We start from the raw sequence: 17699 nt of genomic DNA, 5'->3' as shown, positions 1-17699 counted from the left end.
CCCTCTAGACGGTTAATAAATACAATTAAATGAAAGGGGGAACTGATTTTCCACCCTCATTTGATAGAGGAAGAAACGGAGGCCCAGAGGAGATGTGCGGGTACAACTGAACGAATGAAAGGGAGAACCGGTTTAATCCTTATTTGCTCCCTTTATTCATCCCCACAGCATTTCTGTCCAAATCTGTAATTAATTTATTTGTATAAACGTCTGTCTCCCCCCTCTAGACGGTTAATAAATACGATGAAATGAAAGGGGGAACTGATTTTCCACCCTCATTTGATAGAGGAAGAAACGGAGGCACAGACGAGATGAGCGGATACAACTGAACGAATGAAAGGGAGAACCGGTTTAATCCTTATTTGCTCCCTTTATTCATCCCCACAGCATTTCTGTCCATATCTGTAATTAATTTATTGGTATAAACGTCTGCCTCCCCCCTCTAGATGGTTAATAAATACGATTAAATGAAAGGGGGAACTGATTTTCCACCCTCATTTGATAGAGGAAGAAACGGAGGCACAGACGAGATGAGCGGATACAACTGAACGAATGAAAGGGAGAACCGGTTTAATCCTTATTTGCTCCCTTTATTCATCCCCACAGCATTTCTGTCCATATCTGTAATTAATTTATTTGTATAAACGTCTGCCTCCCCCCTCTAGACGGTTAATAAATACGATTAAATGAAAGGGGGAACTGATTTTCCACCCTCATTTGATAGAGGAAGAAACGGAGGCACAGACGAGATGAGCGGATACAACTGAACGAATGAAAGGGAGAACCGGTTTAATCCTTATTTGCTCCCTTTATTCATCCCCACAGCATTTCTGTCCATATCTGTAATTAATTTATTGGTATAAACGTCTGCCTCCCCCCTCTAGATGGTTAATAAATACGATTAAATGAAAGGGGGAACTGATTTTCCACCCTCATTTGATAGAGGAAGAAACGGAGGCCCAGAGGAGATGAGCGGGTACAACTGAACGAATGAAAGGGAGAACCGGTTTAATCCTTATTTGCTCCCTTTATTCATCCCCACAGCATTTCTGTTCATATCTGTAATTAATTTATTGGTATAAACGTCTGCCTCCCCCCTCTAGACGGTTAATAAATACAATTAAATGAAAGGGGGAACTGATTTTCCACCCTCATTTGATAGAGGAAGAAACGGAGGCCCAGAGGAGATGTGCGGGTACAACTGAACGAATGAAAGGGAGAACCGGTTTAATCCTTATTTGCTCCCTTTATTCATCCCCACAGCATTTCTGTCCAAATCTGTAATTAATTTATTTGTATAAACGTCTGTCTCCCCCCTCTAGACGGTTAATAAATACGATGAAATGAAAGGGGGAACTGATTTTCCACCCTCATTTGATAGAGGAAGAAACGGAGGCACAGACGAGATGAGCGGATACAACTGAACGAATAAAGGGAGAACCGGTTTAATCCTTATTTGCTCCCTTTATTCATCCCCACAGCATTTCTGTCCATATCTGTAATTAATTTATTGGTATAAACGTCTGCCTCCCCCCTCTAGATGGTTAATAAATACGATTAAATGAAAGGGGGAACTGATTTTCCACCCTCATTTGATAGAGGAAGAAACGGAGGCACAGACGAGATGAGCGGATACAACTGAACGAATGAAAGGGAGAACCGGTTTAATCCTTATTTGCTCCCTTTATTCATCCCCACAGCATTTCTGTCCATATCTGTAATTAATTTATTGGTATAAACGTCTGCCTCCCCCCTCTAGACGGTTAATACATACGATGAAATGAAAGGGGGAACTGATTTTCCACCCTCATTTGATAGAGGAAGAAACGGAGGCCCAGAGGAGATGAGCGGGTACAACTGAACGAATGAAAGGGAGAACCGGTTTAATCCTTATTTGCTCCCTTTATTCATCCCCACAGCATTTCTGTTCATATCTGTAATTAATTTATTGGTATAAACGTCTGCCTCCCCCCTCTAGACGGTTAATAAATACAATTAAATGAAAGGGGGAACTGATTTTCCACCCTCATTTGATAGAGGAAGAAACGGAGGCCCAGAGGAGATGTGCGGGTACAACTGAACGAATGAAAGGGAGAACCGGTTTAATCCTTATTTGCTCCCTTTATTCATCCCCACAGCATTTCTGTCCAAATCTGTAATTAATTTATTTGTATAAACGTCTGTCTCCCCCCTCTAGACGGTTAATAAATACGATGAAATGAAAGGGGGAACTGATTTTCCACCCTCATTTGATAGAGGAAGAAACGGAGGCACAGACGAGATGAGCGGATACAACTGAACGAATGAAAGGGAGAACCGGTTTAATCCTTATTTGCTCCCTTTATTCATCCCCACAGCATTTCTGTCCATATCTGTAATTAATTTATTGGTATAAACGTCTGCCTCCCCCCTCTAGATGGTTAATAAATACGATTAAATGAAAGGGGGAACTGATTTTCCACCCTCATTTGATAGAGGAAGAAACGGAGGCACAGACGAGATGAGCGGATACAACTGAACGAATGAAAGGGAGAACCGGTTTAATCCTTATTTGCTCCCTTTATTCATCCCCACAGCATTTCTGTCCATATCTGTAATTAATTTATTGGTATAAACGTCTGCCTCCCCCCTCTAGATGGTTAATAAATACGATTAAATGAAAGGGGGAACTGATTTTCCACCCTCATTTGATAGAGGAAGAAACGGAGGCCCAGAGGAGATGAGCGGGTACAACTGAACGAATGAAAGGGAGAACCGGTTTAATCCTTATTTGCTCCCTTTCTTCATCCCCACAGCATTTCTGTCCATATCCGTAATTAATTTGTATAAGCGTCTGCCTCCCCCCTCTAGACGGTTAATAAATACGATTAAATGAAAGGGGGATCTGATTTTCCACCCTCATTTGATAGAGGAAGAAACGGAGGCCCAGAGGAGATGAGCGGGTACAACTGAACGAATGAAAGGGAGAACCGGTTTAATCCTTATTTGCTCCCTTTATTCATCCCCACAGCATTTCTGTCCATATCTGTAATTAATTTATTTGTATAAACGTCTGCCTCCCCCCTCTAGACGGTTAATAAATACGATGAAATGAAAGGGGGATCTGATTTTCCACCCTCATTTGATAGAGGAAGAAACGGAGGCACAGAGGAGATGAGCAGATACAACTGAACGAATGAAAGGGAGAACCGGTTTAATCCTTATTTGCTCCCTTTATTCATCCCCACAGCATTTCTGTCCATATCTGTAATTAATTTATTGGTATAAACGTCTGCCTCCCCCCTCTAGACGGTTAATAAATACGATGAAATGAAAGGGGGAACTGATTTTCCACCCTCATTTGATAGAGGAAGAAACGGAGGCAGAGAGGAGATGAGCGGGTACAACTGAACGAATGAAAGGGAGAACCGGTTTAATCCTTTGTTGCTCCCTTTATTCATCCCCACAGCATTTCTGTCCATATCTGTAATTAAATTATTTGTATAAACATCTGCCTCCCCCCTCTAGACGGTTAATAAATACGATTAAATGAAAGGGGGAACTGATTTTCCACCCTCATTTGATAGAGAAAGAAACGGAGGCACAGAGAAGATGAGCGGATACAACTGAACGAATGAAAGGGAGAACCGGTTTAATCCTTATTTGCTCCCTTTATTCATCCCCACAGCATTTCTGTCCATATCTGTAATTAATTTATTGGTATAAACGTCTGCCTCCCCCCTCTAGATGGTTAATAAATATGATTAAATGAAAGGGGGAACTGATTTTCCACCCTCATTTGATAGAGGAAGAAACGGAGGCACAGAGGAGATGAGCAGATACAACTGAACGAATGAAAGGGAGAACCGGTTTAATCCTTATTTGCTCCCTTTATTCATCCCCACAGCATTTCTGTCCATATCTGTAATTAATTTATTTGTATAAACATCTGCCTCCCCCCCTAGATGGTTAAGAAATATGATTGAAAGGGGGAACTGATTTTCCACCCTCATTTGATAGAGGAAGAAACGGAGGCCCAGAGGAGATGAGCGGATACAACTGAACGAATGAAAGGGAGAATTGACTTAATCCTTATTTGATAGAGGAGGAAACCGAGGCACAGAGGAGAGAAGCGACTCTCCCAAGGTCACGCAGCAGGCGAGTGGAGGAGCTGGGAGGAGAATGCGGGGTTCTTCCCCCAGCCCGATGCAATGAGATGATTGCTCGGCACGTAGTAAGCGCTTATCAAGTATCATAATTATTATTATCCGTGCCTTTTGCAGAGGTATACTTGGAGGCCTCCCGGACTCAGCGTGACTCCCTCTGAGGCTGGGGAGGGCGGGGGCTGGTTTGCTGGGTGACTCGGGGCAAGTCCCTTCACACCGGGGGAAGCAGCGCGGCTCGGTGGAAAGAGCCCGGGCTTTGGAGTCCGAGGTCCTGGGTTCAAATCCCAGCTCTGCCGCTTATCAGCTGCGCGACCTTGGTCAAGTCACTTAACTTCTCTGGTCCCCAGTTCCCTCATCTGCAAAATGGGGATGAAGACTGTGAGCCCCCCGTGGGACAACCTGATCACCTTGTATCTACCTCAGCGCTTAGAACAGTGCTTGGCACATAGTAAGCGCTTAACAAATACCATTATTATTATAATTATTACTCTATTTATTTATTATTACTCTACTAATTTATTACTCTATTTATTTATTTATTACTCTATTTATTTTACTTGTACATATTCTATTTATTTTATTTTGTTAATATGTTTTGTTTTGTTCTCTGTCTCCCCCTTCTAGACTGTGAGCCCACTGTTGGGTAGGGACTGTCTCTATATGTTGCCAACTTGGATTTCCCAAGTGCTTAGTACAGTGCTCTGCACATAGTAAGCGCTCAATAAATACGATTGATTGATTGATTATTATTATTACTATTACTCTATTTATTTATTATTACTCTATTTATTTGTTATTACTCCATTTGTTTATTTATTACTCTATTTATTTTACTTGTACATATTCTATTTATTTTATTTTGTTAATATGTTTTGTTTTGTTCTCTGTCTCCCCCTTCTAGACTGTGAGCCCACTGTTGGGTAGGGACCGTCTCTATATGTTGCCAACTTGGACTTCCCAAGCGCTTAGTACAGTGCTCTGCACACAGTTAGTGCTCAATAAATACGACTGAATGAATGAATGAATGAATGAATTATTATCTCTGAGCCTCAGTTACCTCATCTGGAAAATGGGGATTTAAATCTACTCCCTCTGATTAGGACTGTGAGCCTCACGTGGGACAGGGTCTGTGTCCAACCTGATTATCTTGTATCTACCCCGGCGCTTAGTATATAATATAATAATAATAATGATGGCATTTATTAAGCACTTACTGTGTGCAAAGCACTGTTCTAAGCGCTGGGGAGGTTACAAGGTGATCAGATTGTCCCACAGGAGCCTCACAGTCTTCACCCCCATTTTACAGATGAGGGAACTGAGGCCCAGAGAAGTGAAGTGACTGGCCCAAAGTCACCCAGCCGACAAGTGGCAGAGCCAGGATTTGAACCCCTGACCTCTGACTCCAAAGCCTGGGCTCTTTCCACTGAGCCACGCTGCTTCTCCGTGCCAAACATACACTAAGCAAAATCCATCAATCAATCGTATCTGGAAAGAGCCCGGGCTTTGGAGTCAGAGGTCATGGGTTCGAGTCCTGGCTCCGCCAATTGCCAGCTGGGTGACTTTGGGCAAGTCACCTCACTTCTCTGAGCCTCAGTTACCTCATCTGCAAAATGGGAATTAAGACTGTGAGCCCCCTGTGGGACAACCTGATCACCTTGTAACCTCCCCAGCACTTAGCACAGTGCTTTGTACATAGTAAGTGCTTAATAAATGCCATCATTATTATTATTATTATTATTCTCTGAGTGCTTGGGAAAGTCATTCATTCATTCAAGCAATCGTATTTATTGAGTGCTTACTGTGTGCAGAGCACTGTACTAAGCGCTTGGGAGAGGACAAGTCGGCAACAGATAGAGACAATCCCTACCCAACAACGGGCTCACAGTCTAGAAGGGGGACACAGGCAACAAAACAAGTCGACAGACATCAAAAGCCTCCAAATAAATAGAATTATAGAAAGATACATATCGTCGATAAAATAAATAGAATAAGAAGTACGTGCAAATATACACAAGTGCTGTGGGGCGGGGAAGGGGTTCATTCATTCATTCATTCAATCGTATTTATTGAGCGCTTACTGTGTGCAGAGCGCTGTGCTAAGCGCTTGGGAAGTACAAATTGGCAACATATGGAGATGGTCCCTACCTGACAGCGGGCTCCCAGTCTAGAAGGGGGAGACAGACAACAAAACGTATTAACAAAATAAAATAAATGGAATATGTACAAGTAAAATAGAGGAATCATCATCAATCGTATTAATTGAGCGCTTACTGTGTGCAGAGCACTGTACTAAGCGCTTGGGAAGTACAAGTTGGCAACATATAGAGACAGTCCCTACCCAACAGTGGGCTCACAGTCTAAAAGGGGGAATAAATATGCACAAATGTATATATATATATATATATATACACATATATACAGGACATAGGTACACATATACAGGTATATATATATGGTCGGCGGCGAGAGAGAGGAGACTAGGTTGGCATTAGAGGGGTGAAGTTTGCGGGCTGAATTCAATCAATCAATCAATCAATTGTGGCAGGAAAGCAGCCAGGAGAGGTAGGTACCTCACAACACGACACCTCACAACATTTGGACCCAGCAGGGATTTTACTCCCGCAAATCCCGCCATCTCGGAAAAACCTCCAGAAAATCCGCCGTGGGCCTGATGGCGCCCGGATGAGAAATGTCCCTTCAGGGCCCGACCTCTTGGAGACAATACTGAAGGGAATTAAGGCAAATCTGAGAGCAAAACGGCGAGATTATTCTCCTCATAAATCTGGGCAAAGAACAGCTTGGGTCATCCCACGCCCAACGCGGCGCGGAGCTTCCCACAACACTGGCGGCGGCTCCGCCTGTGGGATTACAATTTCGCTTCACTGAATTATTTCTTTCTTTAAGGCGAAAGAATAAACTCAAGAACCGTAGGCCGAAAGGAAAACAGCTTGGGTCATCCCACTCCCATCGAGGCACGGAGCTTCCCACAACACTGGCGGCGGCTCCGCCCGTGGGATTACAATTTCGCTTCACGCTCAAATCAGTGATGTACAAGGGAGAAAACAGGTGCACGGCTGAATTATTTTTTTTAAGGCGAAAGAATAAACCCAAGAACCGTAGGCCGAAAGGAAAACAGTTTGGGTCATCCCACTCCCATCGAGGCGCGGAGCTTTCCAAAACACTGGCAGCAGCTCCGCCCGTGGGATTACAATTTTGCTTCAGCAATTCTGCTTCACGCTCAAATCAGTGATGTACAAGGGAGAAGAGAAAACAGGGGAACAGCTGAATTATTATTTTTTTAAGGCGAAAGAATAAACCCAAGAACCGTAGGCCGAAAGGAAAACATCTTGGGTCATCCCACGCCCATCATGGCACGGAGCTTCCCAGAACACTGGCGGCGGCTCCGCCCGTGGGATTACAATTTCACATCACGCTCAAATCAGTGATGTACAAGGGAGAAGAGAAAACGGGCACGGCTGAATTATTATTTTTTTAAGGCGAAAGAATAAACCCAAGAACCATAGGCCGAAAGACGATGGGCCTGGGGACACAGACCCTTTCCAGTCTGCGTGTTAAGGAAGGGGGGAAAATCGCCTGTTGTTGGGTAGGGACTGTCTCTAAATGTTGCCGACTTGTACTTCCCAAGCGCTTAGTACAGTGCTCCGCACACAGTAAGCGCTCAATAAATATGATTGAATGAATGAATGAATGAAAGGAAAACAGCTTGGGTCATCCCACGCCCATCGCGGCGCGGAGCTTCCCGGAACACTGGTGGCGTTTCCGCCCGTGGGATTACAATTTCGCTTCACGCTCAAATCAGTGATGTACAAGGGAGAAGAGAAAACGGGAATGGCTGAATTATTATTTTATTAAGGCGAAAGAATAAACCCAAGAACCGTAGGCCGAAAGGAAAACAGCTTGGGTCATCCCACTCTCATCGAGACGCGGAGCTTCCCAAAGCACTGGCAGCAGCTCCGCCCGTGGGATTACAATTTCACTTCACGCTCAAATCAGTGATGTACAAGGGAGAAGAGAAAACGGGCACGGCTGAATTATTATTTTTTAAGGTGAAAGAATAAACCCAAGAACCGTAGGCCGAAAGGAAAACAGCTGGGGTCATCCCACGCCCATCGCGGCTCGGAGCTTCCCACAACACTGGCGGCGGCTCCGCCCGTGGGATTACAATTTTGCTTCACGCTCAAATCAGTGATGTACAAGGGAGAAAACAGGGGCGCGGCTGAATTATTATTTTTTTAAGGCGACAGAATAAACCCAAGAACCGTAGGCCGAAAGGAAAACAAAAACCACTACCCTCTAGCAGGAATGCACAACCACGGGAGTGTCTCAAAAAGAGCAATCGTTATTTCTTCAGAGGATATATTAATAGTAGCAAAAAATCCCTATCATAAGGGTGCTTCCCGCCCGCTAGGTGCACACGAATCTCTTTTCCCTGGCAGGGAAAATCATCTTTCCGCGTGTCTGCTTTCCGTGGCGTACGGAATTTTACAATCGTCCTCTCTGGCTAGGAAAAGCGCCAAAGACGGAAGAATCCGAGTAATAATAATAATAATAACAACAGTGATAATAGCACCTGTATATATGTATATATGGTTGTACATATTTATTACTCTATTTATTTATTTATTTATTTTGCTTGTACATTTCTATCCTATTTATTTTATTTTGTTGGTATGTTTGGTTCTGTTCGCTGTCTCCCCCTTTTAGACTGTGAGCCCACTGTTGGGTAGGGACTGTCTCTATGTGTTGCCAATTTGCACTTCCCAAGCGCTTAGTACAGTGCTCTGCACATAGTAAGCGCTCAATAAATACGATTGATTGATTGATTGATTGGTGCCTGTTAAGAGAAAGGATCATCGGGCCCGACGGGCTAGGTAATAATAATAATTATGGTACTTGTTGAGCGCTTTCGAGCCCCCCTTCTGCAGCTGAGGGAACCGAGGCACAAAGAAGCCGAGCGACCTGCCCGAGGTCGAACGGCTGACGAGGGACGGAGCCGGGAAAAGAACCCAGAAGAGGGGTCGAAACCGTGGATTTCCTCTCAGGCCTCCCCTGCCATTTTCAAAGCTTCGGGATTTCTCTCCGTCTACTCCTCCCCTTCCCCGTCTTCCTCTCCCACTCCGGAAGTCCGACCGCCACGGTCATCCCTACCACTTCTCTCCCCGCTCCGGCGCATCCTCGGGGTCGTACGTTTATTCAATCGCTCACTCGACGGTTCATTTTGATTACTGTCTGTCAATGCCTTTACCTCTGCTTGTTTTGGGGGCGAGCCGCTTAGCGCAGTGCTCAGCACTCATTCATTCGATCGCATTTCAAATGCGGGCTCAAGAAATCCCGCTGCTCGAAATTCCCAATCGCCTCGCACGAGGTGGGCACGCAATCCCGCCGACGGATCGAGCGGACTTTTCCAGAGCCAAGTGGTCACTACGGGGGAGCCCTTCGGGGTCCGTGTCGGAGGCCGCTCGGGTCGCGTCATCCCGGGAAAAGATCGACGTGCGTTTCTGAACCCGGGAGGAGATGGGTTTGTGGGACGCGACAATCCCCCCACGGTCGCAAATAGTTCACCTAGGGGAGGGGAAGCTTTCCATGGAGTTCAAACAGATTTCGGGAGCAGATTAAAAAGATGCAGAGTCACTATGGCCGCTCCTCCGATCACCTGGCAACGGCTGCCCTCGTGGCCGAGGGGGTCGGAGGTACCTTCCCTCAGTTTACCCCAAATCCTGGAGGTCAGCTCAAGGGCGGACAACACCAGGGGCCCTGCCCTCTCTACGGCTCGGCCCGTTCCGAGCACCGCTCGGCCCGCATTCCCGCCCCGCCGGGATAAATAACGCCACAATTCACGAAACACTCTTCATTTCCAAACTCAAGCCTCACATCCGCCAAGGCCCGACAAACGACGCCAGAGGGAAGAGCGGCGGGAATTTCAGGAAAAGCGGAGCTGGCGACGGCCGGACTTCTATTCCTTCAGGCGGCCGATGTTTCCCGATGCCTCGGACCAGTGAGGAAGGAGTCTCCTCCTGGAGGATCCCAATCTAACGTTAAATCTACATTACGTGGTTACTCATTCATTCCATCGTATTTATTGAGCGTTTACTGTGTGCAGAACGCTTGGGAAGTCCAAATCGGCAACCTATGGAGACGGTCCGGACCCGACAACGGGCTCACGGCCCAGAATCAATCAATCAATCGTATTTATTGAGCGCTTACTGTGTGCAGAACACTGTACTAAGCGCTTGGGAAGCACAAGTTGGCAACATATAGACAGTCCCTACCCAACAGTGGGCTCACTGAAGAGGGATACGACCCGTTTCTGGAGAAAATTGGGAAAGGGTTTCCCGCCCGGCTATCCTTTTGGAGTTCAATCCCCACCATAAGGAAACAATAAATAATAATTATAATGGCATACGTTAAGCACTTACTCTGTGCCAAGCGCTGTACTAAGCACTGGGGCGGAAGCAAGCAAATCGGGTTGGACACGGTCCCTGCCCCGCGTGGGACTCGCAGTCTCAATCCCCATTTTCCAGATGAGGTCACTGAGGCCCAGAGAAGTGAAGGGGCTCCCCCAAAGTCACCCAGCACACAAGTGGCGGAGCCGGGATTAGAACCCACGACCGGGCAGCGTGAAATGGCACTGGTTCATTCATTCAATCGCATTTATTGAGCGCTTACTGTGTGCAGAGCGCTGTACTAAGCGCTTGGAAAATACAATAGAGCAATAGAGAGAGAGAATCCGGGCAGCGTGAAATGGCACCGGTTCATTCATTCATTCAATCGTATTTATTGAGCGCTTACTGTGCAGAGCATTGGAAAATACAATATAGCAGCGTGGCTCAGTGGAAAGAGCACGGGCTTTGGAGTCAGAGGTCATGGGTTCGAATCCCGGCTCCGCCACGTGTCTGCTGTGTGACCTTGGGAAAGTCACTTAACTTCTCTGAGCCTCAGTTCCCTCATCTGTAAAATGGGGATTAAGACTGTGAGCCCCACGTGGGACAACCTGATCACTTTGTATCCCCCCCAAGCGCTTAGAACAGTGCTTTGCACATAGTAAGCGCTTAACAAATGCCAACATTATTATTATTATAGCAATAGAGAGAGAGAATCCGGGCAGCGTGAAATGGCACCGGTTCATTCACTCATTCAATCGTATTTACTGAGCGCTTGGCGCTGTACTAAGTGCTTGGAAAATACAATATAGCAATAGGGAGAGAGAGAAGCCGGGCAGCGTGAAATGGCACCGGTTCATTCATTCATTCAATCGTATTTATTGAGCGCTTACTGTGTGCAGAGCATTGGAAAATACAATATAGCAAGAGAGAGAGAGAATCCGGGCAGCGTGAAATGGCACCGGTTCGTTCATTCATTCAATCGTATTTACTGAGCGCTTACTGTGTGCAGAACGCTGTACTAGGTGCGTGGAAAATACAATATAGCAATAGGGAGAGAGAGAATCCGGGCAGCGTGAAATGGCACCGGTTCATTCATTCATTCAATCGTATTTATTGAGCACTTACTCTGTGCAGAGCATTGGAAAATACAATATAGCAACAGAGAGAGAGAGAATCCGGGCAGCGTGAAATGGCACCGGTTCATTCAATCGTATTTATTGAGCGCTTACTGTGTGCAGAGCGCTGTACTAAGTGCTTGGAAAATACAATCTAGCAATAGAGAGAGAGAGAATCCCTGCCCACAACGAGCTCACCGTCTAGACGGGGTCTCTGAGGTCCCAAGGAAATCTAATTTTTCTTGCGGATGTGTTAGTTCTTTATGTAGGACTCGTCCCAATTTGCTCCCCGGTGCTAATCCTGCCAAAAATACAGCGACCGACTAGTACCCCTATCAAACTAAAAGCCTCTCTTGTGGTCCCAGAGGCCTGGGGCATTTACAGAGGCCTTGTACCAATTTGCTCCCCAGTGCTAATCCTGCCAAAAATACAGCGAGACGACTAGTACCCCTATCAAACTAAAAGCCTCTCTTGTGGTCCCAGAGGCCTGGGGGGTTTCCAGAGGCCTTGTACCAATTTGCTCCCCAGTGCTAATCCTGCCAAAAATACAGCGACCGACTAGTACCCCTATCAAACTAAAAGCCTCTCTTGTGGTCCCAGAGGCCTGGGGCGTTTACAGAGGACTTGTACCAATTTGCTCCCCAGTGCTAATCCTGCCAAAAATACAGCGAGACGACTAGTACCCCTATCAAACTAAAAGCCTCTCTTGTGGTCCCAGAGGCCTGGGGCGTTTACAGAGGACTTGTACCAATTTGCTCCCCAGTGCTAATCCTGCCAAAAATACAGGGAGACGACTAGTACCCCTACCAAACTAAAAGCCTCTCTTGTGGTCCCAGAGGCCTGGGGCGTTTACAGAGGACTTGTACCAATTTGCTCCCCAGTGCTAATCCTGCCAAAAATACAGCGAGAAGACTAGTACCCCTATCAAACTAAAAGCCTCTCTTGTGGTCCCAGAGGCCTGGGGCGTTTACAGAGGACTTGTACCAATTTGCTCCCCAGTGCTAATCCTGCCAAAACAACAGTGAGACGACTAGTACCCCTATCAAACTAAAAGCTTCTCTTGTGGTCCCAGAGGCCTGGGTCGCTTACAGAGGACTTGTACCAACTTGCTCCCCAGTGCTAATCCTGCCAAAAATACAGCGAGACGACTAGTACCCCTATCAAACTAAAAGCCTCTCTTGTGGTCCCAGAGGCCTGGGGCGTTTACAGAGGACTTGTACCAATTTGCTCCCCAGTGCTAATCCTGCCAAAAACACAGCAAGACGACTAGTACCCCTATCAAACTAAAAGCCTCTCTTGTGGTCCCAGAGGCCTGGGTCGCTTACAGAGGCCTTGTACCAATTTGCTCCCCAGTGCTAATCCTGCCAAAAATACAGCGACGACTAGTACCCCTATCAAACTAAAAGCCTCTCTTGTGGTCCCAGAGGCCTGGGGCGTTTACAGAGGACTTGTACCAATTTGCTCCCCAGTGCTAATCCTGCCAAAACAACAGTGAGACGACTAGTACCCCTATCAAACTAAAAGCCTCTCTTGTGGTCCCAGAGGCCTGGGGCGTTTACAGAGGACTTGTACCAATTTGCTCCCCAGTGCTAATCCTGCCAAAAATACAGCGACGTACCCCTATCAAACTAAAAGCTTCTCTTGTGGTCCCAGAGGCCTGGGTCGCTTACAGAGGACTTGTACCAATTTGCTCCCCAGTGCTAATCCTGCCAAAAATACAGCGAGAGGACTAGTACCCCTATCAAACTAAAAGCCTCTCTTGTGGTCCCAGAGGCCTGGGGCGTTTACAGAGGACTTGTACCAATTTGCTCCCCAGTGCTAATCCTGCCAAAAATACAGCGACCGACTAGTACCCCTATCAAACTAAAAGCCTCTCTTGTGGTCCCAGAGGCCTGGGTCGCTTACAGAGGACTTGTACCAATTTGCTCCCTAGTGCTAATCCTGCCAAAAATACAGCGACGACTAGTACCCCTATCAAACTAAAAGCCTCTCTTGTGGTCCCAGAGGCCTGGGGCGTTTACAGAGGACTTGTACCAATTTGCTCCCCAGTGCTAATCCTGCCAAAAACACAGCGACCGACTAGTACCCCTATCAAACTAAAAGCCTCTCTTGTGGTCCCAGAGGCCTGGGGCGTTTACAGAGGACTTGTACCAATTTGCTCCCCAGTGCTAATCCTGCCAAAAACACAGCGACCGACTAGTACCCCTATCAAACTAAAAGCCTCTCTTGTGGTCCCAGAGGCCTGGGGCGTTTACAGAGGACTTGTACCAATTTGCTCCCCAGTGCTAATCCTGCCAAAAATACAGCGACCGACTAGTACCCCTATCAAACTAAAAGCCTCTCTTGTGGTCCCAGAGGCCTGGGGCGTGTGCATCACCAGGGCCAACGGGAAGGCCTTGGTTTTCCATCCCTTCCAAAATCCCCCTCTTCCCTCCACCCGGATCCAAACCAGAGGCTCCTCTCTCTCCGGGACTCGCGGTCCACCTCACCCCATCTCACGCAGAGAACCAGCGTGGCTCAGTGGAAAGAGCCCGGGCTTTGGAGTCCGAGGTCACGGGTTCAAATCCCGGCTCCGCCAATTGTCAACTGTGGGCAAGTCACTTCGCGTCTCTGGGCCTCAGTTACCTCATCTGGAAAATGGGGATTAGGACTGTGAGCTCCACGTGGGGCAACCTGATCACTCTGTAACCTCCCCAGTGCTTAGAACAGTGCTTTGCACATAGTAAGCGCTTAATAAATGCCATTATTATTATTACTTTTATTATCTCACTCCGTCAGGTGGAGGAGATCTCCGGTTTGGAGTGAGAGAGGCGGGAAAGGCCTATGGGAGGTCCGGCCAAGTAAGTGGGGCATTAAGGAGCAGCGTGGCTCAGTGGAAAGAGCCCGGACTTCGGAGTCAGAGGTCATGGGTTCAAATCCCGGCTCCGCCAATCGCCAGCTGTGTGACTCTGGGCAACTCACTTCGCTTCTCTATACCTCAGTTATCTCACCTGTAAAATGGGGATTAAGACTGTGAGCCCACGTGGGACAACCTTATTTTAACGTCACTTCTCTGAGCCTCAGTTATCATCTCATCTGTAAAATGGGGATTAAGACTGTGAGCCCCCGTGGGACAACCCGATCACCTTGTAACCTCCCCAGCGCTTAGAACACTGCTTTGCACATAGTAAGCGCTTAATAAATGCCATCACGAAGGGCGGGAGCTCAGTTATCATCTCATCTGTAAAATGGGGACTAAGACTGTGAGCCCACGTGGGACAACCTGATCACCTTGTAACCTCCCCAGCGCTTAGAACAGTGCTTTGCACATAGTAAGCGCTTAATAAATGCCATCACGAAGGGCGGGAGCGGGTAACAGGAGGAGAGACGGCTACCGGGGATTTGGGCAGGGGCTCCAAGATTTTTCGACGGGCGCTACCTTCTCGCTTCCTCAGATGCTTAACAGATGCCACTGTTATTATCTTAAAATGATGCTCCGAGGGGAAGACCCCAGCCACCGCAGGTTGGGGAAGAGGCGGCTGGGAAAGAAAAATAAAATTAAGACAGGCCACCGTCCGTCCGGGCCAGATGGCCACGCTTTGGATGAGGATGCTAATCGGGGGATTTGGACGCCGTGCTGGGCGCTGGGGGTGGATGGGGGGGAAACCAAGGGGACACAGTCCCCGGTCCCCGTGGGGCTTCCCAGTTTGGCGGGGGTGCGAGGGCGGGTAAAGCGACGACTAGTACCCCTATCAAACTAAAAGCCTCTCTTGTGGTCCCGGAGGCCTGGGGCGTTTACAGAGGACTTGTACCAATTTGCTCCCCAGTGCTAAAATCCTGCCAAAAATACAGCGACGACTAGTACCCCTATCAAACTAAAAGCCTCTCTTGTGGTCCCAGTGGCCTGGGGCGTTTACAGAGGCCTTGTACCAATTTGCTCCCCAGTGCTAATCCTGCCAAAAATACAGCGACGACTAGTACCCCTATCAAACTAAAAGCCTCTCTTGTGGTCCCAGAGGCCTGGGGCGTTTACAGAGGCCTTGTACCAATTTGCTCTGTGAGTGAGTGGGGCGGAGGGGATGGGCACCCTGATGGGTGCCCTGCCTGTCCTGTGTGTCTGTGTGTCTCTGGGGGGAGGACCTCTCTTGCCCTCCACTCTGTGCCCGGGTTGGGCAGCCCCCCTGGGGGCAGAGGCCCTGCCCCTCGGGTTTGGGGGATGAGTTGGCATGGATTGCCCCGGGGAGGGCAGGGGGGCTGTGATGGTGGCAGGGCCCGCTCCAGGGAAGCAGAAACAGAAGGGGTGGGGATGGGATGGGATAGGAGGGATGGAGGTGGGGATGGGATGGGGGGATGGAGGGGATGGGAGGGATGGGAGGTGGGGAGGGGATGGATGGAGGTGGGGAGGGGATGGGATGGATGGAGGTGGGGAGGGGATGGATGGAGGTGGGGAGGGGATGGGATGGATGGAGGTGGGGAGGGGATGAAGGAGATGAGATGGGGTTGGGATGGAGGAGCGATGGTATGTAGGAGAGGGGATGGGATGGGGGGTGGGGATGGGATGGGAGGTGGGGATGGGAGGGATGGAGGTGGGGATGAGGTGGGGGGATGGGAGGTGGGGATTGGATGGGAGGTGGGGATGGGAGGGATGGAGGTGAGGATGGGATGGGAGGGATGGAGGAGGGGATGGGATGGATAGAGGTGAGGATGGGATGGGGGGGATGGGAGGGATGGAGGTGGGGGGATGGATGGAGGCGAGTCCCCCTCTAGACTGTGAGCCCGCTGTTGGGTAGCAACCGTCTCTCTATGTTGCCAGCTTGGACTTCCCAAGCGCTTAGTCCAGTGCTCTGCGCACCGTTAGCGCTCAATAAATACGACTGAATGAATGAATGAATGACGGGACGGGTGGAAGGGGGATGGAGGGAGGTGGGGATGGGATGGGGATTTATTCATTCATTCATTCATTCGATCGTATTTACTGAGCGCTTACCGTGTGCGGAGCCCTGGACTAAGCGGTTGGGCAGTCCAAAGGAGGGGCTGACGGATGGGGTGGAGGCTGGGGTTCCGGGGTGACTTACCCATGTTGTCGGGGGGCTCCGCTCCTCCTGCTCCTCCTGCTCCTGCTCCCGGCCCGCGGGCCCGAGCCGAGCCGAGCCGAGCCGAGCCGAGCCGAACCGAGCCGAGCCGAGCCGAGCCGGGAGCCGAGCCCGGGCCGAAGCCCCGCCGAGCCCCACCCGAGTCCGAGCCGGAGCCGAGCCGAACCCGAGCCGGAGCCGAGCCGGAGCCGGAGCCGAAGCCGAGCCGAGCGGGGCCGAAGGCGAGCCGAGCCCGAGCCGAACGCGAGCCGAGCGCGCGGACCTCCCCACCTGGCGCCGCGCCCCGCCCGACACGGGCCCCGCTACGGCGCATGCCCAGCCACGCCCCCCAGCAGGCCACGCCCCCACACCGCCACGGCGCATGCCCGGCGCCTCGCCGGGCCGCGCCCTCCGCCCCGCCCCCACACGGGGCCCGCTACGGCGCATGCCCAGCGCGGGCAGGGCCCGGAGCCTCCGCAGGCCACGCCCCCACACCGCCACGGCGCATGCCCAGTGCCTCGGCAGGCCGCGCCCTCCGCCCCGCCCCCCCACACGGGCTCCGCTACGGAGCATGCCCAGTGAGGCCGGACGGCCGGGGCGGAGCCTCCTCAGGCCCCGCCCCGCCCGTTCCGTCATTCAATCATTCATTCATTCCTTCCTTCATTCAGTCATTCCGTCCGTCAGTCAGTCAGTCATTTTGTCAGTCAGTCTGTCAGTCATTCATTCCATCAGTCAGTCAGTCAGTCAGTCAGTCAGTCATTTAGTCAGTCAGTCATTTAGTCACTCAATCAGTCATTCATTCCATCAGTCAGTCAGTCAGTCAGTCAGTCAGTCAGTCAGTCCCACCATTCAGTCATTCATGCCATCAGTCATTTATCAGGTTAGTCAGTCAGTCATTTAGTCAGTCAGTCAGTCAGTCAGTCAGTCACTCATTCATTCCATCAGTCAGTCAGTCAGTCAGTCAGTCGGTCATTCATTCCACCA

The 17699-nt window shown here is 49.2% G+C and overlaps 1 protein-coding gene across 2 annotated transcripts in view; it reads right to left on the bottom strand.

Moving 5' to 3' along the window:
• Positions 1–16759, bottom strand: part of RAP1GDS1 (Rap1 GTPase-GDP dissociation stimulator 1) — a 108064-nt gene extending 91305 nt beyond the window's left edge. For both annotated transcript variants that reach the window (XM_038769171.1, XM_038769172.1), the window contains exon 1: positions 16719–16759. In XM_038769171.1, the coding sequence (XP_038625099.1) occupies positions 16719–16722 (4 nt within the window). In that variant the 5' untranslated portion in view covers positions 16723–16759. The remainder of the gene's footprint in view (positions 1–16718) is intronic.
• Between the last annotated feature and the right edge of the window lie 940 nt (positions 16760–17699).

The sequence above is a fragment of the Tachyglossus aculeatus genome, chromosome X5 (assembly GCF_015852505.1).
Source record: "Tachyglossus aculeatus isolate mTacAcu1 chromosome X5, mTacAcu1.pri, whole genome shotgun sequence".
In the NCBI taxonomy this organism is placed as follows: Eukaryota; Metazoa; Chordata; class Mammalia; order Monotremata; family Tachyglossidae; genus Tachyglossus; species Tachyglossus aculeatus.
This window is presented reverse-complemented; position numbering and strand designations above follow the sequence as displayed.